The sequence below is a fragment of the Periplaneta americana genome, chromosome 9 (genome assembly GCF_040183065.1).
Source record: "Periplaneta americana isolate PAMFEO1 chromosome 9, P.americana_PAMFEO1_priV1, whole genome shotgun sequence".
Taxonomy (NCBI): Eukaryota; Metazoa; Arthropoda; class Insecta; order Blattodea; family Blattidae; genus Periplaneta; species Periplaneta americana.
In genome coordinates, this window is record NC_091125.1 from 176,714,381 (window position 1) to 176,738,557 (window position 24,177).

General features: G+C 36.9%; 1 protein-coding gene across 9 annotated transcripts in view; it reads right to left on the bottom strand.

Annotated features, from left to right (window-relative positions):
* l(1)G0196 (inositol hexakisphosphate and diphosphoinositol-pentakisphosphate kinase) overlaps positions 1-24,177 on the bottom strand; it is a 98,331-nt gene that overhangs the window by 36,155 nt on the left and 37,999 nt on the right. For 6 of the 9 annotated variants that reach the window (XM_069836481.1, XM_069836484.1, XM_069836480.1 and 3 more), the window contains exons 4-13: positions 21,029-21,169; positions 20,723-20,813; positions 20,499-20,653; positions 19,888-19,989; positions 19,624-19,814; positions 16,547-16,741; positions 15,613-15,699; positions 11,260-11,448; positions 7,020-7,111; positions 4,754-4,891 (exon numbers count right to left, since the gene is read on the bottom strand). In XM_069836481.1, coding sequence (XP_069692582.1) covers positions 4,754-4,891; positions 7,020-7,111; positions 11,260-11,448; positions 15,613-15,699; positions 16,547-16,741; positions 19,624-19,814; positions 19,888-19,989; positions 20,499-20,653; positions 20,723-20,813; positions 21,029-21,169 — 1,381 coding nt within the window. The remainder of the gene's footprint in view (positions 1-4,753; positions 4,892-7,019; positions 7,112-11,259; positions 11,449-15,612; positions 15,700-16,546; positions 16,742-19,623; positions 19,815-19,887; positions 19,990-20,498; positions 20,654-20,722; positions 20,814-21,028; positions 21,170-24,177) is intronic. The other 3 variants (XM_069836485.1, XM_069836482.1, XM_069836483.1) reach the window with 3 other exon arrangements.

A 24,177-nucleotide genomic window follows, 5' to 3' on the forward strand; every position in this document is an offset into this window, starting at 1 on the left:
TAATTTTACTTGTATAATATACAAAATCTTCCCTTTATTACTTGGACATCTTCAATTTCCTTGTAGAACAGTTTTGCCTCATCGGATACTTGGAAGAAAAATCCTTACTTTTTTCTGTGGTGACCATGTTACATTTCGGTAATACAGGCACCTGGAATATTTCTTTGTTGCATATTTTGAAACCATCTTTAAAGACTGAAACCTCTATAGGTAGAGCTGTGAAAGCTTGTTGAACAGATTACGTTACATTTCGTCTGTTGTTGCATCGATCTTGTTGTAGGAAATATCACACTAACCTGTCATTTGCAATGGGAGTTTAGTTTTAAGCACTTTCTTTGCACTTGTTTTCAAATCAAGTGCTTCCCAATCAGTTGTTAGGATTTTAACTTTGCCATGATTCTCCAGTATTCGATGGTATTCCTGAGGTGAGAGAATGCTCTCTCGTTTTCTGAGATCTTTCTCTATTCTGCCAAAGACTCTATCAGGAGCCATACAACTGGAAAGAGAATACTCTGCTCTTTTCACATCAGCATCGCCCCATTACAATGCTGGTCTGAACACGAGTCTGAGAATAAATGGATCTGAAACTTATTTTCTAGCTCATTAATGATATGCAATAAAGTAGAAGTCACTTGATTGCATCCCCTGTTTGATTCAGTTTCTAGCCAAGTGTAGAATGAAATATCTTCCTTCTCCTGCGTATTCTTGTGGATCATTATACATACGATGTAAAACCAGATCTGCTCGCAATAAAATACTTCACTGACTATAAGTTTTGGTAAGGGTTGATTTTGCTCCATGTCGAAACAAATTTTGATGATGCTTGGGTTCTCTTCTTGCATTATTGAAAGTCGGTCATCTATCGAGTTTTGCTATAACTATGTGCTTGCATCTATCAAGTTACGATTTCTTCATCCTCTACACACGGTATGAATCGAGTTACGCAAAATCTGACTGCATAGGATGATGCAGAAGCTAAACATCATATGATTGTGATGTATAACTCATTTTCGCAAAATTCTGCATCTATCGAGTTTAGCAAAAACGCTCCTCAATCATTTGTCAGGTTATGCAGGTAAGTAGTTTTACAAAATGAAATTGAAGGAGCCTAAGGTCGATAACAAGTTCTACTCCTTGTGACAGCAGACTGAACAGGGCACAGGCGAATAAAAGTGGGTTCTACTGGCCAAGGCAATATAAACTACTGAAAACATGCATATCCAGAGGCACACATACATACATACATACATACATACATACATACATACATATAGTGTTGTCAAATTGCAGGTCCTTCACTAAAAGCCCAGCATTCTCCAATCTTTTCTATTTTCTGCCTTCCTCTTTGTCTCCACATATGATCCATATATCTTAATGTCTTCGAAGATATCTTCTTCTGCCCTGAACTCTTCTCCCGTTCAATATTCCTTCCAGTGCACCCCTCGGTAGGCAGTTTCTTCCCAGCCAGTGACCTAACCAATTCCTTTTCCTCTTCCCAAACAGTTTCACCATCATTCTTTCTTCACCCACTCTTCCTAACACAGCTTAATTGCTTATTCTGTCTGTTCATTTCACACGTTCCATTCTTCTCAATATCCATATTTCAAATGCTTCTAGTCGTTTCTCTTCACTTTTTCGTAACGTCCATGTTTCTGAACCGTACACTGCCACACTCCACACAAAGCACTTCACTACTCTCTTCCTTAGTTATTTTTCCACAGGTCCGCAGAAGATGTTTCTTTTTCTATTAAAAGCTTCCTTTGCCATTGCTGTTCTCCTTTTGACTTCCTGGCAGCAGCTCATGTTACAGCTTATAGACCCCAAGTATTTGAAGCTGTCCACTTGCTCTACTGCCTTATTTAATATTTGCATGTTATCTTCTTTATTATTCTTCTGATAACCATGATCTTCATCTTGTTTGCATTTATCTTCATCCCATACTGCTCACAGTTGCCATTTAGCTCCAGTAGTATATCCCTTAATATCGTCTCTTCTGCTAACAACGCCATATCATCAGCAAATCTTATGCACTTTATTCTTCCTCCTACTATCACCTCTCCCAGGTTCTGAAAACAGTTCTTCATTAAATCCTCCAAGTAGATGGTAAAGGGCATCCTTGTCGTATCCAGAGGCAATTCCACAATTAATCTTATCCTTGCATATCTATAAAAGGGACATTTCACTTACTGGCACATCTCACAACAATACAACAATCGTGGAACATTAGATGCTTAGGAGAGAGACAGAGAAAAAGAATTACACAAAACTGTGAACTAACATCAAATCCAAATTACATCCATCACAAAAAGATATTTTTTATATACTAATAGTGGATATACTGAGAATATAATAAAAATGTACACTTATTATTTGTAGATTTTTCAAAAGCTTATGATAGTGTGTTTAGAACTCAATGGAGTGCTTTAAGAGAAAATGGAATACTGGAAAAATTAATCAGATTAATAAAATTGTACATAGAAAATTTCCAATGTAAAGTAAAAATTTCACGACAATTATCAGAGAATTTTAATGTTAACACTGGTGTACGACAGAGTAATAGATTATCGCAACTTCTTTTTAATTTTATCTTGGAAAGAGCCAGTTGTAGCACACGTGCAATACAAGTGGGGACAGATTTCTTATCAGTTTTAGCCTATGCCGATGACATAGTACTAAAAAGCAGAACAAAGGAAGGGGGCCAAACAGTAAAAAGGCACTTAAGATGGTAATCAAGAATATGAAAAAGTCAACGAATTCCACTATCTGGGACATAACTCACAGATGAAAATTAAATAGAAATCGAAATTTTTCATTGCTTATCAAAAGCAAGCAGTTGCTTTTTTTGCTCTTAAATCATTAATGATTTCCAAAATGCTTACTACAGCTACAAAAGTAAGATGCTATCAAACAATAATTCTCCCTATTTTAATGTAAGGAGCAGAAACGTCGGTTTTAAAAAAAGAAAACAGAGAGGGCACTGCATCGGACACCCTGGGTTCCCTACCTCAAACTGTATATCTACAGCCCCTCTATAATTCAATTCTGTACCACTCCGTATATTACACCCAGCAGCATACAAAAGCCTAGGTGAAGCTAAAACAAGTACCGAAGAAAATATGGCATAACAAAATAAAAGGAAAGATAAAAGACAAGAAAAATGCTCACAAAAAATGGCAAAATTGGCAAAAGAGAACTGACAAAAAAAGAGAGAGGTTCACAAATTTAGAACACGAAACTTACAAAACAAATCTCATAACCTTATTCCTTTCGTTATTATTAGCCACATAAAATGAAACCTTTTGTGACATAAATGATATTGTTACATAATTACTTCTTATAAGAAAGTACAAGAAGTGTTGGAAGACCTACAACATGATGGATAAATGACATAACCCTCTACAATCGGAACAGGCCTTGTGGCCTAAACCCTGATGGAGGAGGAGGAGGATGAGGAGGAGGAGGAGTAGGAGGAGGAGGAGGAGGAGGAGGAGGAGGAGGAGGAGGAGACCAATATTAACGGAGATATAGCAAATTTACCTTTTGAACTTTCTCTGAATTGCAACCCCAGGCACAGAAAGCCAGCACTCTGTTGACAGGCATATATCACCTCCAACCTCCAGTATCTATTTTTCAAGCACCAAGCATTTACACATAGCTCCCCAACATGCATGTTCTCGTAATCAGGATGTTTTAATCGTATTATTGTGCTTTACATGCATGTTGAACTCCACAGCATTTAGTGCTCAATTAAAACAGGGCCAGCCTCTTTATGTTTTCGTGAGTGTAGTGTCGCCACAGTATTCTTAAAACCAGTAGGAAATCATCGAAGCTTACCAACTTGTAAGACTCATGAATTAAAGATGTGCCTTGCTACTTTGTACTCAAACTGCGCATGTTCTTGCGACAATAATTAACAACCCATTCATTGGAATCATTCAGTTGTTCCTAAAGCCAACAGTATTCATTAACTTGTTGAAACAATGTGTGACATTTATTGACGGAAAAATCCAATAGATTATAATGGCTTTAAAATCGGGTCTCTTCAATATAAAAGTCTTAAATGATAGCAGTGAGTAAAGCTTCGTGATCTAATGTACCAGTATTGCCAACATATAAATTTTAATAATTCAAAATCCGAATAAAATAACAACAGTAACATGATAAATAAAAGCTCTTACAAATTTGATGCATTATTCTTTGAAAAATCTACTTAAAGTAATGATCATGCAAGTTTTGAAACTCTAATATGATCACTATGTCTGCAAAAGTGGCTTTGTGCACTTTTTACAAAAATGAGAGGAGCACAATAGTCTCTATAACTGTTCTTAAAAACTGAAAGTTTATATATTTGCACTTTTGCTAAAGTAAAAAAGAAAGCAACATCGATATAAACATTACCAACATTTTGTGAAGTTTTTCACTCATCTGCAAAACTAAACTGACTTCGGATCACACACGCACAGCGATGAAATTAACTATCACTTCACTAAAACAGTTCTGACAAAATGAAATAATGGCTATCATAACATCCTACTATGGTAACATGAAATGATGGTTTCCTTAACATCCTAATATGCTAACTCCAAGCAAATATGAATAAACAACTTACCAAGTTCCTGTATGATGAAACTAATTTCCTTCCTGCTAAATAACTCAACAGAACTACCAAGATGGTAAATTGCAAAGTTGGCAATACTGCCACTGTGAGCAAGCAACTAGCTACTGAATATAATGGAGGTGTTGGACTACGAACCACTGAGGTGTCTACCTTGGCCACCAGGGTACATGCACCGGAAAATGCGACCCAATTCTTCTGCTTGGATACGCCCGGCTGGGGTCAGCTCTCCCCCCCACTTTAGTATCAGCACCAGCGATGGCTCCTTGGGAGCATCTGTCAACATAACAACACTAGGAAGACAACGAACACTTGCCAAACGTCCCACCACTTGACTTTCATCAGGGATAATACTACTGTCTCATTTTTAGCTCTAACATACAAACTTTTCGATCATTACATAGTAATTTTTTCCATGTTGATTCTTTCGTACACTACTTTTAACACTTGAATATAAATAATTGATTAAATGGCGATCTTACTCGTGTTAATTATGAAAGCATGTGCGGCTTACAGCTGTTTCGGTGCTATTTGACACCATCCTCAGAGCCTATTAGATATCGGTGCTATCTCAACTTCGCTGTCTGTTGTGTGGGTGCGTTCATGTGATGAAGAGCTGTATCAAATAGTGTGTATGTGTTCTGAAATTGATCTGTGTGTTGAGAATTTGATTGGGGGTGTTTCACACGCACACTCCTCTCTCTCTCTCTCTCTCTCTCTCTCTCAATAACAAGAATAACCTCACATGTAGTATTTACAATCCAATGACTTGTCAAAGAAGTGTAAGTGTTAATAACAAACATAAATACCCATTGTTGAGTAAATACTTCATTGTTAAGAGTTCTGTATTGTATTGTACAGTGCGTCTAGAGATAGAGTGGACCGTAGCAGTGGTGGCCTTGCACTGAGTGATAGTTCCCGTGCCTGCCACCATGTCAGTGTTGCAGCTCACGGCTGTTAGTTAGTTGTATCTGTTGCGTATGAAGGATGGCTGTGCACGTCAGGAGTAAAACTGTGTTGTGTTATACTCTTCTGCGAGACAGTAAGCTTCCAGATGTACAATTCCTAGCAGGTCATCAACTGTTCATAACCTTGTGAATAAAGTCAGGAGAACAGGATCTTTTTTGAACAAAAAACGAGTTCAAGAACGCCAAGAGTTGACTGAAGAGAAGCTGGATGAAATAGGGGCCAGATTAGAACACACACCCAAAAATCACTGAAATGTTTAGCGCAAGAGACTGGCACTTCCAGGTCGTCAGCTGCTGTGGCAATGAAACATCTGAAACTGAAGCCATTCGAGGTGACTGTACTTCATGCCTTACAACCACAACACCTATAAGTAGAGCACATCCGTCCATGTGTATCCACTTTCAACCTTCTTCATAGATGAAGTGTGGTTTCAACTCAATGGTTACATTTCTACTCAGATGCTGGGCTACCGAAAATCCCCATATTATTCATGTAGTTCCTCACCATGATCAAAAAGTTGGTGTACAGTGCGCAATAAATGGGAATAGAATATTTTCAGAAGTTTATGCGACAAATATGTACACATTACAAGCATTGAAGAACAATATCACGACAGAAATACAGGCAATCAATCAACAAGAACTTTTGCGAATAAACAGAAATCTTTCTTGGAGATGTAATGAATGTGTTCGCACTCAAGGTCATTATTTTCAACACCTATTGTGATGCAGTATAGTGCGCGTGACTTGCCAGCTGTTTACATGCAAACCTGGCAACTCTCACCCAGTCCAAGGCCACTGCCAGTTCAATTTAGCTGCTTTGAAAATCGTATGTATATTTCATCATTACAACTACTAAAAATGGAACAATATACTATTTTCTACGAAAAAATATCAGAATGCATGTCTAATAAATTTTATTTAAAATGTTCAGTATAAAGTTGCGATGGTACTCCAATGGCTAAGAGTGCTGGACCCAAAATCCTGTGGATCCAGATTCGATCCCCAGCTTATCTCCGATTTATGACTTATGTTGGGCAAGCCCATGGCCCAGATAACACGGGACTTTCCTTGGGAGCTCCAGTTTCCCTGTGACATCCCACAAGTCTCCATCACCTCATCTCATCATGGGTGCATCATAGACCAGTTTTCTAAGGCAACCCTACGCAACGACTCCATCAGTAAATTGGTCTACACAAATGCTTTCTTCATATGCATGAATGATGAAGAGTAAAGTATCCGCTGTTAGTACAAGAAAACAAAAAACTCTAAAACTAATATCAAATTTATTACTAAAATGAGATCGGAATATAGAACTACTTTTGCTCGTTTCCTAATGCATTTCACTCTACTAATCAAGTAAATGCCACATCTGTGATTAATATTAACTGGATATAATTCTAGCTGTAGTAATATCAAATGTTGTGTACTAAAACCTTTACCGTCATCGGAACTGGAGCCACGTGGTCGGCCCTTTGGCTGGTACTTCATCTGCACTTTGCGGTTGATGCCTGAGAAGTGTCCATACCTGCACACACAACAATCAGAGTTCCAGTATTTCTACTTCACTTAAATTTAATACAAAATAGTTTGATTACCTTACACATAAATCTGAAGTCAGCAGAAAACAATCCTAGACCACCTTCCTACTCAAACAAACAAGGCAGATCTTATGTTGTAGTGGTGACTCATTACACTCAGTCGTCCTGGCTGGCTAAGAGGACTGCAGCTACAACACATTTTCTTGACATTGTAAAAATATGACACTGTAAAACAATATTTGTATGAACTTTTCCTTCTATTTTTTATTTATCATTTTTTACTCACCTTGATGTGGTGAAGGGGCTTAAACTTGTTTGTTGTTTAAGCTAACAAGTAACGAAGAGGTACCCACAGAAGCTGCATTAACACCAACATAGTCCCACTATAATTTCCACTATCTAAAGCTTATGATACATGGAGTCCCTCAGTGTAAAATTCTCCGGAGGTAAAATAGTCCCTCAATCGGATCTCCGGGTAGGGACTGCACTGAGAGATGCCTAGAATCGTACTAAAGTACTTATTTGGAACGCCAAAAGTCACACCGTCCAGTCAATCAGAGCCAAGTTTAATATTGAAAAGAACCATATAATGAGACAAAGAGGCAAATATAATACCAAAAGGATTGAAGCATGGTGTCAGTCCAATGCAGAAGCAAAATCCATTCTCCGTAATATAAAAAATGAGGCTAAAAAGAATAAATTCCGTGTCTCATTGGGTAGTACATTTAAAGGCCGAGAATTAAAACGAAAAGGCAACATTAACGAAAGAGATACAGACACACTAAAAATTTTACAATGGAACTCTAGGTCTTTAAGAAACAAAATGAATTTATTAAAGCAAGAAGTTCAAGACAAAAAGCCTTCCATAATATGCAAACAAGAATCTTTTCAGATTGATGATATTTTAAAATTTTACAAATTTGCTGACTATAACATTTTTAATCTGTTTCGTGAAGATAGAGGGGTGGAGGTGTTGTTACCATGATCCACAACTCCATTCATGTAATTGAATCTAAACATCAATTTAAAGGCCAAACTGAATACATCAGGACAAAATTATTATTTCAAAATAGCATTTCATTTTCACTTGTCAATGTATATTTCCAGGCCTAAACCTAGTAATGGATGATATAGAACTGATCCCATCTGATCGCAAGTTCATCATAGTTGGACTTTAACAGTAAACATCACATATGGAATAATGGACCTTCAAATCAATATGGAAACATAATCTACAAATGGTTACTGAATAATGACATCATTTTACTTAATGACAAAACAGCAACAAATCAGTGTGCAAGTACAGGATCGACAAATAACTTATTCTAGATCTCTCCTTCTGCATAATTTCAAAAACTGGAGTGTTGGTGAAGATCTGTCCAGTGATCATCTTCCTGTTTACATTACATTTTCATTCTCTACAAATAACTCGCCAGATAACATGCTACCTAAAACAAAATGGAAAATAAAGTCTGCAAACTGGTGTACGTTCCGTAATGAAACTACAGGATTTAACAATTTTAATGACGAAACAACATTGCCTCAAAAAAGTATCGATTCAAGAACTTCAGAAATTATCGATATCAGCATAACTGCAGCAAAACAGTCTATTACCACTATCGAACAACAATCTTGTAGACTATGAACATCTAATGGAATAATGATTTAACTAAAACAACAACAATCTGCTTGGTGACAATGGATGAAAATGAGGACAGTTGATGACAAAATAAAATAAAATAAATCAAGGGAAAATCTCAGAAGAAGTATTCTTGAAGCCAAAAGAACAATTGGCAGCAATTTCTTGCCTCCTTAAACCCAAATACTCCGCCTACAACTGTATGAAAAAGTTTTAAAGCCATAGAAGGCAAGAGTTATTTATGAACACATCACTCACCTTAAAGATAGTAATCAAAAAAAAAAAAAAAAAAAGCAGAACTCTTAAATTCACACTATGCCCAAAGGCTGGCTAATTATTCATCATGGCCTAAATATATGAACAAAAAATACAATATCTTACAAGTAATTTTCAACTCATTTTTCATCATAATGATATAATAGACAATGCTTTTATCACTGAAGAAATAAACTTGGCAATATCAGAACTACACAATTCTGCTACAGGAGAGGATGAAATCCATAACAGCATGTTATTAACTAGGTTTGCCGTGAAAATACCATATTTCCTATTCCAATATACTACACACACCAATTTTTTATACTAAAATCCAGATTAAAAACATTGGCAAAGATAATACGCACCTGTGTTAAAAATCACTCAAGATTAAAATTATTACCTCTAGCTATACATTCATCCTCATTTGCAGTACTGAAATTGAAACTTCTGGTCAACAGGTCTGGGTTGGTGTCAGACAATGACCAATGTCATGCCACCCTTTCATCAGTATCGGTAAATTCTTTTGGTTTAATTGGAGACGTGGAATTGTTAAAATGTATATATACATAAAATCTCTTATCACTAAGTCATTCTCGTAGTTAAAGATATTATTCATATTAATAATGATTGTAGTCAAAAATGAAATTGAGAAGTGTGCAAAACACGAGAAACACGAAGTCTCAGTGGCCGTTTCTAAGAGTTGTTTCTCACCATGTCTTGTAGCATAAATAGAGCATTAATTTAAATTTGAGTCTCTTTGCGTTTGAATGTAATATGCCAGTTTTGAAGAAGACATTTTCTTATAAAAAAGTGTATTGTAATCGTTTAAATATGGTATAAGGTGTGTTCATTGTTAAGATGTGACTAGTCTTGAAATTCCTGGAAATTCGAAGCAGCCCATTCTTGTCTCCACATATGCTAGATCACTAAATCTGTTATGAGCCAGTGGGAGAATCAATGCAGAGAAGTATGTGCAGAGGGAAGAAACAGAGCATCTTAAACAATGGGATCCAGTGTCGAAGCTGTGACCTCACTGAATACAACTGCCCCAAGACCCCTTCAAACGGAAAATATTTTAACAGTAGACTCAACCTTATATGACAGGAAGGATGCTGACTGGTCTTTGGTGATTGCAATGCTGATGAAGATGGTGATGTTTCAGTTTGTGATGAGTGGGAGTTCATTTGATGACTATGTGGATGTAAATGCAAACATCATCACCAATGAAGCCATGACAATCTCCGAAATATTGAAGATATTCAACAAGAGTTGAAAGAGAAGATGACGGTGATGTAGATAATGAGCCAGCCTCCAACAATCTTGTGACGTTTAATGAAGCTGTTGGGAGATCGGAATTAGAAACTGTGAAATGTTTCGTAATACAGCACGAAATTATGGAACAGATATCACAATTTGAGGGCATGATTTGTTCTTTAGTGCGAAATACTGATACTTCACCCTGTTTCGTGACATGTGCAACATGCTATTGTGTCCTGCCTATCAAACTGCGGTTGCTGAAGATGCGCACAACAGTATGCACATCATTCTCATTACTTACAATATTTCCTAAGTCAGCCTTCACATTAAATAACTAGAAGTCAATAAATTAGCAACGAAAATAAAAAATTATTGTTAAAATTTATAAAATGAAAGTTGAGGTTATATAAATCTTATAGACACTGTCGACTGTTTTAAAAAATCATGGTCAATTTTAAATAATCAGTGTTGACAATTGTACTAAAAATATAGGAAGCAGTTACTGCAGTTTATCCATTATTGACTTGTAAGCACTATTAAAAGATTATACAGTACTTGTAAGTATGAACTACTTAATACTAACTACTTCAATCCACTGCGAATTGAAGCCAAAATTATTTAGGTAATTAATTTCTCTGAGGAAACATTCAAGACATTCATCTTATGCTATATATAAAATCATGAAAAATCATAACCAATTTTGAGAAAACTAACATTTTGAGTTCTTTCAAACAAACTTCTATTCATTCAACATTTAATAAAAATTATTACACTTCATATGCATTATTTACAGATCAACTTACTCGTAAAAATAAAATATGTCCTATATTGCTGGATGGAGAAAGAACACAAAGAAAAATATTTTCGTCTTCAAAAACACACAGCTTCACATGGCAGAAACACTAAGCAAAGAGAACATACAAGAAAAACAGTGGGAAGACACTGAAGAAGCTATAGAACACATCTAAGCTGTGGACTCACATCTCCAGCACACTCTTGAGCTGCTCCAACTTGCCCTGCTTCTCCTCGATCTCAGGATCTGCTGCCCGGTGCTGGATCTCGTTCAGCAGGGAGCGGGCAATGTCTAGGATTTCTTGCAACTGCTTGGGACGCTTCAGCTTCACATGTCCATCCTTGTAGCCATCATACTTCTCGAAGATCTCGAAGAACCTGTGACAAAATATGTAGCATTACCAGTCAAGTGATACAATTCGTGAGGAAAATGAACAAGTCATCACTGTAACATTTTTACCTAATGATTACTCTCGCACAACTTGGGCAATCATTAAAGCTGTCTTAATTGATCAAAATGTGAACATAAAGAAAAACTGCAATTTTCGAATCTTGTTGTTGTTTTCTAATGCCAGGCTTTTGACAATAAAGTCATTTGACCTCTTGCACTCCAATATTTTTCAAAGATATTATCATGGTCAGCCACTGAAGCACAGATTTTGAGGTGTTCCGAATCCATTTCTTGGTTTGAGTTGCACAATGTGCAGTTAGGGGACTCATATATTCCAATTCTATGCAGGTGTTTGGCCAAACAATCATGGCCTGTTGCCAATCTAAATGCACCTACCGACAATTTTCGTGGTAAATCGGGAATTAACTGTGCATTATGATGCAGAGAGTTCCATTTTTTCCCTTGGGATTGTGTTATCAAATGTTGTTTGTTGAAGTCTAAGTATGTAGATTTAATAAATCTCTTCACAGAGTAATACGTAGATTTAGTAACAGGTCTGTAAGTAGCAGTGCTGCCCTTCTTTGCTAAAGCATCCGCATTCTCGTTTCCCAGGATTCCGCAATGGGATGGTATCCATTGGAATACAATTATTTTATTGAGTGACATTAATTGAGAGAGCATTTTAGTTATTTCTGTTGTTTGAGATGAAGGTGTGTGTTTAGAGACTATTGATAGAATAGCTGTTTTGGAGTCTGACAATATAACTGCATTCCTAAATTTATTGATGTGGCATAGAAGATTCCTGAGACATGCACTTATTGCAATGATTTCTCCATCAAAACTTGTTGTTCCATATCCAAGAGATCTATAAAGTGAGAAGAGACAGCACGTAACACCTGCACCGGCACCTTGTTCTCTGGAGATAAAGGATCCGTCGGTGTATAAATGAAGCCAGTTTTGTGGAGGGTACCTAATATTAATTGTCTCTAAAGACAATGAAATTTTCGAATGTTAAAATGTAAGTACAATCATTATATTGTGAGTTCTCAGGTTCCCTCGCTAGACGTCATGGGGCAAAGCGCAGCTGACCTTTCAAGTTGCACAAATTTCGCCCTGATGTTGAAGTTCTGAAATGCCGGAATGTTAAGTTCCAGCACTTTTGAATCATCACAACTCAAAGTCTCAAATTGTCTCATTTCTGCAAACTTTAGATTCTCTAACAAAGCAGCTCACAGGGTTCGACATTATTATTTTACTCCAAAATATTGAATTTGAAGCGTTTCAGTGCACAACTATCGAGATTATAATGACCAAAGAACTAAATTTCACCTGTGACACTTATTATACGATAATAAAAATTTTTTGCTTAATTCTGACATACAACAACGAAATTCCACCAAAAATTCATGAAGACTTTTTTTCTCAAAATGCATGCACACATAGAAAACGTTATTCCAATAATAGACAAATACAAAATGTATGAAACTGCCACCATCTCACCTCAGACTGCAGAACTGTGTGGGACGCTGCAAAAAGCAAGGAGTGTCACTGATATAACAGAATGCTCAACCTTACAGGCTCACTATGCTGCCATCTACCTACTACATAAGAAGTCAAGTTATAACTCTCATCTGAATTGCATGGAACAACTGCACTTCCATCCAGCAGTCGTTCTCAATCGACGGTGACGATCCTGATTGTTGTTCCCTTCTACATGGAGCTGGTCAATCTGTTATGTACGTGATCTGGGTTGCAGGCATGCCATAACATGTAAAGGAAGTCACGGATTGTAACAAAGTATTACTATGGTAAATGTTTTATTTTGCAAATAAGGATCCATTTTCATTTTGTCTGAATATCAAAGCGAATGTACATTACTATAAAAAATAATATATTTATTATCTATTAAGGTTTACCTACTTACAAATGGCTTTTAAGGAACCTGCAGGTTCATTGCCGCCCTCACATAAGCCCGCCATTGGTCCCTATCCTGTGCAAAATTAATCCACTCTCTATCATCATATCCCACCTTCCTCAAATCCATTTTAATATTATCCTCCCATCTACGTCTCGGCGTCCCCAGAGGCCTTTTTCCCTCCAGTCTCCCAACTAACACTCTATATGCATTTCTGGATTCGCCCATACGTGCTACACGCCCTGCACATCTCAAATGTCTGGATTTAATGTTCCTAATTATGTCATGTTAAGAATACAATGCGTGCAGTTCTGTGTTGTGTAACTTTCTCCATTCCCCTGTAACTTCATCCCTCTTAGCCCCAAATATTTTCCTAAGAACCTTATGCTCAAACACCCTTAATCTCTGTTTCTCTCTCAAAGTAAGAGTCCAAGTTTCACAACCATACAGAACAACCAGTAATATAACTGTTTTATAAATTCTAACTTTCAGACTTTTTGACAGCAGACTAGATGACAAAGCTTCTCAACCGAATAACACGCATTTCCCATATTTATTCTGCGTTTAATTTCCTCCCGAGTATCACTTATATTTGTTACTACTCATCCAAGATATTTGAATTTTTCCATTTCTCTGAAGGATAAATCTCCAATTTTTATATTTTGTTTTTATATTTTTTATTTTATTCTTTTGTATAAAGTTTATAGAAAGAATATTTTCTTAAAACAGTACTAGTTAATAAAATGTAATTTTTTTATAAGAAAACATTTCGATTTTCCATTTATATACAGCAATCAATTGGTTGAATTCCAAAATGTTTAAATATTAACAACTGGAGTAACTGCAACTCATTGCATCATGTCCAATGTAAATGAAGTATGAATGAATGAATTGAAATGGGTCGAGCTCTTTCGGTCGTGTGCACGCGGCGACTTAAATGGGCTGTTGTGCCTCAAATGACTTGAACCCAGAAGCCTCCTTCAAGGCCAGAATTTCTCTCAGTCTGCTTTCCTTATATCCTTTGATCCCAACCTATCTGACTCCAAGACGATGCAGTCCCAGCACATTAGGTGTTAATAAGCCCACTACACTTCTAAGCTGTGCACAGTTAAAGAATATGCTATCGTTCTTTCTCCTAGGACCCACTGTCAATGTTCAAGCTTGCCATGCTGGTGAATCACTCATTACGTGATATTCCATCTGGTCCTGATCCCAACATGTCCTGGTACCCAGCACAATGTTACAGGGCATCGAGAACAGAGAAGATCCAGTGTCCTCGGCATTGCCATACCAATCTGTACATTATTTTGACTACACTTAATGTCTGGCTATCAGAGGAGACGCAAATCCGACCCTTGATCCAAGGTATTTCTAGGAGTGATATGCACAGGCCAAAATGGCAAATATTTCGGCCTGCAACACCCAGAGAATAACATAGCCCCATCTTAGGCCCATGACTGCCAGCCCAGGGTCCCCTCTTCTGTCTTAAATCAGACCAGACCCTTGTGGGCGATGATTCCACTCTCCCTGGTGGAATAACAACCATATATAACGGGTCAAAATTGTATTTAGGCCTCATGACATCACAATCCATCGCGAGAATTGGCTGCAACTTCTGAAGCCTTGTGAGGCTGCTGCCCGAATGCCCTTTCAGCAGATGTTTGAAGGACCAGCAGCCAATGGGCAGCCACTCTGTACTACCAAGTCTTAGTGGAGTAGCGTGCATTAGATCCTAGGCTATTTAGCTTCTTATCTGTGTCACCATACTAAAGATACAAAGGTGAGAGAAGGACTAATATCAGAGATATTGAGACAATATCTGGTCCCAATTCTTACCTAAGGCTCTTCAACAGGCCCACAAAAAATTTTAGGCTTTAGTAACCTTGTACCCAATATGTTCTCTCCAAGTCAGCCAAGAATCCAGAGTAATTCCAAGGTAGCCTACTTGACCAACATGAAGCTATGAAACTTCTTCCCAAAGAAGAACATCCAGTCTTCTCTTTCTTGTAAATACAACAAGGTCAGTCTTGTCAGGATTGACACAACTCTCCACAGTCTTAAGGCAATTCTGAACGAGTCCCGGCACTGTGTCAGCAAATTTGCGTATGACCTGCATAGCCTTGGGTGTACAGTCTGCTTTCATTGAGTCTGGCAACCACTACCACTACTGCTACTACTACCACTCTTGTTCAACACAACTGTATGGAAAACTGAAATAAAAATGCAGTACACTCACTTGGGGTGTCTCACCTCCACTTTCATCTTCTGCTTTGGTGTGCGGTCACCGTGTCTGATGACGGCTACCACACAGCGCAGCTCCATCCTGCAAATGCAAGCACTTCAATATCCTCAATGTCATTCAACACTCAAACTGGGGCTGTTGCCTTGAGTGAAACTTTTGACATACAAGAAGTCTTGGAGTTCAGTATAAATGTCACTTCCCTGCAATAATCAGCCACCTCGGTAAATTGTAACCCTTATCCATAATTAAAGTAAAAGTGTACGTACCTACTGTTATAATTATACAGCAGATGATTGAAATGAGGACCATCTGCCTGTATGTGCATCTCCCATCTTAGGAGCAGGTTTTCCAAAACTTGGTGAAGTTCTTCAAACGAAACATTACAAATTTCTCCCCTCATATGTTTCAATTCAACCTCAAAAGATGTCAGATTTATATCTGAGGTCACAAATAGAGATTTACAAATTGATCATCAAACATTTAATGAATGACATATTATGAAAGTTCACAAAGAATTATTATTTTCTTCATAAAAATGCAATCAAAATTAAGATATTCATGTTCATTAAAAAAAAAATACTGAGGACATTGATGATATACTGTAACATTTCAGCTAAACTTCTGCAAGACCTTCATGAATGTTACACAAACAGAATTTCGCAACTGACTGCATTTATGTGACATCGTTCCAATAGTACGAGCACTAGTTGCAACTCATGTCAGTGGAGAATGAAAACACAATTCTCAATTTATAACAATTTAGTTTTCAGAAGCAAAGCAAGACACATAAAGACAAAAGCCTATGCTTAGCATCATATCAACACTGCTTGTGTTTGATTTGATTTCTTTACTACTATAAATTCCACAGCTCGTGAAATAAGTCCTTGTCCTGTAACATGGCAGATAATGCAAAAACTTCATTACTCACATTTTTCCGAAAGTAGTGGGCACAATTGGTGGATCATCCAACTGGAAAGGTACAGACCAAGGAATGTGCAGGGTGGGAGCAAGCTCCCGCAGAATCATGTTCCCCAGGATCTTAGCACAGTCGTCATAATACTTGTTGGAGTTCTTCACGAAGCTGAACCCATTCACATCACATACGAATGACTTGCCATTGGCCCTTGACAACAAAAATAAAGCATAATGAAACTGAGACGTTCAAGCATTATCTAGTGCAAGAGTGAGAAAACCATACCTCTGGAACAAACACTGCAAAGTACGATCAGTAGCGTGCAAGCTGTACTGAGTATAATGCCACTTTAGCTATTAACTCGACAGCAGACATTCTAGCAATCATTTTACTTTTCGTAACAACTGAACGGTCATCTTGCGGTGAAGTCTTCCTTTTCCTTTTTTCTGAAGTGTGAAACACCTCACTCTGCCTCTGTGTTCTGCTATGTCACAGTGTTCCATTTATGAAAACATCAGAATGAACAAAGCAACACAGTATTAAATCTTCAACACAATTAAAATGCTTTGGGTATGAAAATGAGACACATTGCAAAAAATATTAACTCCAGATCTTCAACAATGAAAGTCTGCTACATTGCAGAACTAAATTAAACAAGAATGTGCAGCTGATAGACCAACAATCAAAGAAAACGCTGAAAATTGTCATAGTTCAATTAAATAAATAAATGGTAATACAAAGAGCCTTCATTTGACTGTCTATTTATTTTGAATCATTCAATAAGTGAACAGCATGTAAAATCAAGTAGTGACTACAAGTACCTTCGCACCAAAGAGTCACCTGAAATTATCATAAAAACATATTATAAAGCCAGCTGATAAGCATACTAATAATGTTGTGGAAGAATTCTACATAGCAAAATTTCACAATAGCAACATTCCACTAATCAATGAACAGTTCATGAACGTATCCAACCCATTATATAAACTAGTCAATAGAATTCCTACGTTTTAACTTGAATCTCCCTCAATATGTACGTAATCTTTAACGCCAGCTTTTGTCTGAGCCAATTGTTATAGTGAAACGTTGCATAATACACTGTTTAGCATCACATGTAGGTTGAGCTCCACTTTACATCTTTTAAATTCACATTTGCATATGATGATCATTTTTACTCTTAACACCCACTACTTAGTTTCTAAAGTAATTATCTTTCTTCTCTTACGTTACAGACACGTTTTCACTTCATGGCCTATCTACACACAATGTAATCTATGTAACACATTTATCATTAAGCTTTTCTCCGGCAACATCCTACCTCATGAACTGAAATTTAATTTCATTGGTACTAAGTTATATACAGTAAAATCCCTCGTATCTGGCACTCAAAACAACGGCACTTTTGGCTAGGCCAAGGAAAAAAATGTTTAAATCTGTCAGATTGCCACAGTCTAGGCCGTCAGTGTTGCCACATTAGCAAGTTCGCACGAACTTTAATTTTCAGTGAATATTCGAACCTAAAATTAGTGTATTATTTGTGTTGTGTTTTAATAGAGAAAATCCACACACATTTTATGTTTATTTAATTATGTTCAGGCCGTCAGTGTTGCCACATTAGGAAGTTTGCACGAACTTTAATTTTCAGTGAATATTCAAACCTAAAATTAGTGTATTATTTGTGTTGTGTGATGTGTTTTAATAATGAAAATCCACACAGTTGTCAGCTTGGGTAGCACAGTCGGTATAGCGCTGGCCTTCTGTGCTGGAGAATCCCGGCCCAGGTCGATGGCATTTAAGTGTGCTTAAATGCGACAGGCTCATGTCAGTGAATTTATTGTCATGTAAAAGAACTCCTGCGGGACAAAATTCTGGCACACTGGCGACGCTAATATGATCTCGGCAGTTGCGAGCGTCGTTAAATGAATCATAATTTATTTTCCACCCAGTTTCTATGTTTGTTCAGTTGTGAGCAAGTGATATAGAAATAAGCTTCACATGGCTGCAGTTTCAACACTTGGCACCTTGAAATATGAACTTCTTTTTTGTACCGGTATTTATTCAATTATCCGTCAAAATCTCGTACCTGGAGCCAGCCTGGTCCCTTTGGTGCCGAATAAGAGGGATTCTGTTGTACATTCATTACGTTTCACATGAACACTGAGTCATATTATAATGTTTAATGGTTTTATATTCTTAATTAATTTAAACTTGTCTCACCCGATACATCACGTTGTGAGTTCACAATTTTATATGTTTCGTCATTCTTGTACACATTTTATTAACTCAATGTTGCTTATGCTCTTTCAACTTGTCTAATAGATAATATGTTGTTATGATACCTTCAGATGACCATTTGGTGCAATTTCTATTTTTACGTTCATGCATATTAATTTCTTATGCTGCGTGACGATGCCGGATAAGGCAAAAGTATTTGTAGCCATACTTGTTTTTACATGCTATTCACTTACTGAGTGATTTAAAATAAATAGACAGTCAAATGAAGGCTCTTTGTATTACCATTTATTTGCTTGTATTGACTTATATATAATGTTTGCATTAATTTGCACTCTACTGTACTAAACCCTGCTTGGTTCATTCATCCTCTTCAAATGACCGAACCATTTTAATCTCATTTTCACTTTTGCATCTTTTAATTTTTGAACTCCTAATGTCTGCCTACTTCGTTTCACTTTTCTTGCCTGGTGTATTTTATAAACATAACCGTATTACTACACAGCGTTTTTCATAAGTAATGCGCAAACCAGTCAGACACACCAAACCTTGTAGTTTGAAACAAATACTTTTATGACCAAATTTGTTTGATAACTTTTAATGACACTCCGTACCTTTTACGTTATATGATAGAGAATAGACAAATATATAAATGAAAATATACATGTATTTCCCAAACGCCAATTGTGTCATGAAACTATAAAAATACATTATTTATATATTTCACTGTAATTTACACGCCAATATACTAACAAGATGCATTATGAAATTAGCTCAGTTTCACCTTTCCACTAATCAGCCCAAGAGGGATTCGAACCCGCCATCAAAGTACTAGTTACACATTGCCTTGCGCAAGCTACCTGAGGAGATCGAAGCCACAGACAGTCTGCTTGAAGGCCAGGCACACCTTCCTGGAAATGAGTTTCTCGTCGTTGCTGAGGATCACAGGGTAGCGGATCTCCTTGCCTTCGCTGTCACGTTCCACCTTGCCATCCAGTGCAGGGGACTTGCGTGCCTCGGCATGTGCGTAGTCGGGCCCCACTGTGTACACCTGGCAGAGAACCGCACGTCAGCACAATCTGCACCCACTCTGGCATTCCTCAACCTCTACGGGACCTACAAACCTTCACATCAGTGCCATCGGTCGGCATGAAGTCCTCATAGATGAATGAGCCTGTCTTGCGCACCCTGGACTCTGGAGAGTACACACTGCTGCGACTGCCAATCTGCACAGAGAATAACAAACCTCATGTCAGAGTCTGCCTAGGTATTTACTTCATGGTAGTACAAAGCATTCAGAAATGGTCCATAAATTCTGCCTTCAGTCCTCTTATCAGGGACAGGGTTCTTTTACTCAACTCAACAGTTTTACTTCTCTCCCAGAGGAAGGTATGCGAAGAATTTTATCATTCTTGGCTGAGTTTGAACCTAAAATCTCCAATCCAAAGGCTTGTATGGTATATACTAGACCAATAAGGACAAATGAGTCTGATGTTTGCAGACTGTAAGACAGCTCAGAACATCGGATTTTAAGAGTGATAAAAGTCTACTGCATGACATTTTTTTGAAGAGAAGTATAACCATGGTCCATGCACGAGAAGGCTCTGTTCCTGAATCAAAAGCCAACCTGAAGCTATTTATTCGCTCAAATCTCCTGTAGACTATAGTTTGCAAGCAGGAAAATTAGAGGTGTCAATTTCTAGCATGCTAGACTTCAAGAAACAGAAGTGGCTACCTTTCGGAACAGACGCTGACTGCCTCCTCCTGCAGAAGTAGGGTAGTAAATATAGATGTTGTGATCCTCAGCCGACACCGGCTTCTCCACAAACGGCTTATTGAATACCACGCCATTCACCTCGACATGGTCCTCAGACTCCACCAGTTCGTGATCTGAAAAAGAAGCTCATGTAAGACACCAACGCCCACATTGTTAAAGGGAAACAGAACTGACATACTCACGTTTGGGATCTGGAGAGTCACGATCAAGTACAGCGTAACGTGGAATCTCTATCCCTTCTCCCTCCAAGATGGAATATACTTTCCGGCGATCCTGCACCAGGAAGAAAAGTCAGTACATTAATTCTCTGCAGTGAATACGCATATTTTTATATTTAATTTAATATTTAACAAGAAAAATGTTCTTATACTACATGACCATTACATTCCTTCCAATGGAAGCCACACTGTCACCTTAGAAATCCGTCACTCTCAGACTGGTTTGAACACGTGATCCTTCTATCTAATTAAAGACAAATCTGAACACACCTGAATGTCGTACTGCATGTGCAGATTGTTAATGATGAAAGGGTTGCGGAGGTTGGCATACTGGATGGCCTTATCCAATGGGAAGCCCTTTGAATGGAATGAGATGAGGCAATCGCAAATCGGCCACTCTTCCACCGGCTTCTGTTCAACACATCAACAGATTTGGAGATACCACAACATGCACACAAAATGAAAGTTAACAGATTTGGAGATACCACAACATGCACACAAAATAAAAGTAAAACAGATTTGGAGATACCACAACATGCACACAAAATGAAAGTTAACAGATTTAGAGATACCACAACATGCACACAAAATGAAAGTTAACGGATTTAGAGATATCACAACATGCACACAAAATGAAAGTTAACAGATTTAGAGATATCACAACATGCACACAAAATGAAAGTTAACAGATTTAGAGATACCACAACATGCACACAAAATGAAAGTTAACAGATTTGGAGATGCCACAACATGCACACAAAATGAAAGTTAACAGATTTAGAGATATCACAACATGCACACAAAATGAAAGTTAACAGATTTAGAGATACCACAACATGCACACAAAATGAAAGTTAACAGATTTAGAGATACCACAACATGCACACAAAATGAAAGTTAACAGATTTAGAGATATCACAACATGCACACAAAATGAAAGTTAACAGATTTAGAGATATCACAACATGCACACAAAATGAAAGTTAACAGATTTAGAGATACCACAACATGCACACAAAATGAAAGTTAACAGATTTAGAGATATCACAACATGCACACAAAATGAAAGTTAACAGATTTAGAGATATCACAACATGCACACAAAATGAAAGTTAACAGATTTAGAGATACCACAACATGCACACAAAATGAAAGTTAACAGATTTAGAGATATCACAACATGCACACAAAATGAAAGTTAATAACAGAAAACATGCATAATTATCATCCTGACACCTCAATAAAAATGAAGAAAAACGAGATTTTGCAAAGTCAAAATAATAATAATAATAATAATAATAATAATAATAATAATAATAATAATAATAATAATAATAATAATAATAATAAAAATAGTGGTGGTGGTGGTGGTGGTGGTGGTGGTGGTGATTATGATATCGTTATTGTTTCATGCTACTGAGTTCCTTAATTTCTACAATTTTCACCATTTAAGTTTAACATCAGTTAAATACTGTCAAAATACATGTGCACAATTTTTCTCAAATGTTTATGTTTGAAAATCGTGTCCGAAAAAAATGTTTATTTACACATAATTTCTATTTTTAGTAAACATTTATCTGGACCTCACATAAAGATAATCGATTTCCTAAAAATTTAGAATGTAGCTAAGACTCCTTGTAACGAAATGGAGCATTGCATTGGTTTTTTATTCATTGGTGAAAGAATAGTTTGAAAATTTTATTTATTTTTTTTTTCTGCCCGAAATAAAAAAAATCACAGCATTCTTAATAATAATCATATGCGTAAATGAATACAGCATTTCACGCACAGACTTGTTCTGAATTTGGGAATATGTGTGGAAAGTTTCATTACTCCAGGTACAGCCATTCAGGAGACATTATTTCTAGTAAGTTAAAATGTAAAAACTTTGCTTTGTGATAAAATCACTTTAAAGTTTATAATATGCATTCTGAAATATAGAAACCACTTCTATGGGACAAACTGAATTTCTAGCTTAGAATAAAGATATCGCGATCTTCACTACAATATTCAAGACCAGCCTCATGAGCTAGTGGTCAAAGCTTCTGACTATAGTTCATTAGGTCCCAGGTTCGATTCCTGGTTAGGACACAGGAATTTATCCTTAAAGGGGAATGTTCCTGTGTTCGTCCATGGTCTGGAAATTAGGTTAGGCTTAGGTTTAAGACCTCTCCTGGAACTTCATAATCATCCTATTATAATATCATCGGGGCAGCACCCAAACCTCCAAACCTCAGAAGTGGGTTACAAATAAGCCATTGCCAGGAGAGAGAAATAACAACCTGGTGGCATTGAGGGTGGGGGGAATATTCCTCAAGAAACCTTACATTTTTTTGGCACCATATATTAAAAATGAAGAAAATTATTAAAAATTATCCAAAACTCAGTAGTGCATCCCCTTAAAAAGTCTAGCAGTTACCGATAGATAAGCAAATATTTTTGCCTGCAAGAGGCTCAAAAATCAATTAAACTTACTATCCTACGGTGCAGAAGCTGACCGATGACCAAAACAAAATACAGTAGAACCCCGTTTATCCGAACTTCAGTCAATCGAAAGTGTTATTTTTTTGTCAGACACAAGACAGATACTGTACTCATTCTTTAGTTCGGGAAAGTTACATAATAATACCCATACTTTACTACTACAGCCTCTGGTCCTTCACCACAGTGGTGCTCACTCTGGAAATCAGTGGAGAGCCAATAATAATAAACATCCTCAGTCTTATCCTTATTGTTGTCATTATTATTATTATTATTATTATTATTATTATTATTATTATTATTATCATCATTATTAACCAAGTTAAAAACTAAATTCCAGTCATATTCCTTCTTTGACATCTCTGTAAATGAAAAAGATTTTCAATTAATAAGTAACGCAGGTGTCTGGCCTGCACCTTTGAGAAATTGAAGCCTGAGCAACATTTTGTTAGGAGGATGCCTCTTAGTTTTACAATCGACAAACAATATAATAATTCAAGTAGTTACCTTGAAATTTATTATCAAAATGTCAGAGGATTAAATACTAAAATGCTAAAATGGAGAATTTTTTTGAAACTGCAGTAATAATTATAAAAGTATCTGTCTCACTGAAACATGGCTGCACGAGATTGTTGAACATAATACAGTAATTTATTTCCTATTATAATATCTTTCGTGGAGACAGAACATTACAGGATTCCAATAAAACTCGTAGTGGTGGTGGTGTCACAATAGCAATCAATAACCAAATACAGTGAAACCTCTCCTTCACGGACATCGGAGTGACGTAACAATCTGTCCGCATCTAGGAGGTGTCCTTTATTGGGAGGAAGGTTCCCCAATCTAACAGTAAATTTATAATATGCATTATGTATCCCTTCACGCTTTAAATGAAATGTATTACTGTAGTTTAGTTCTAATACAGTCTACAGTACTAC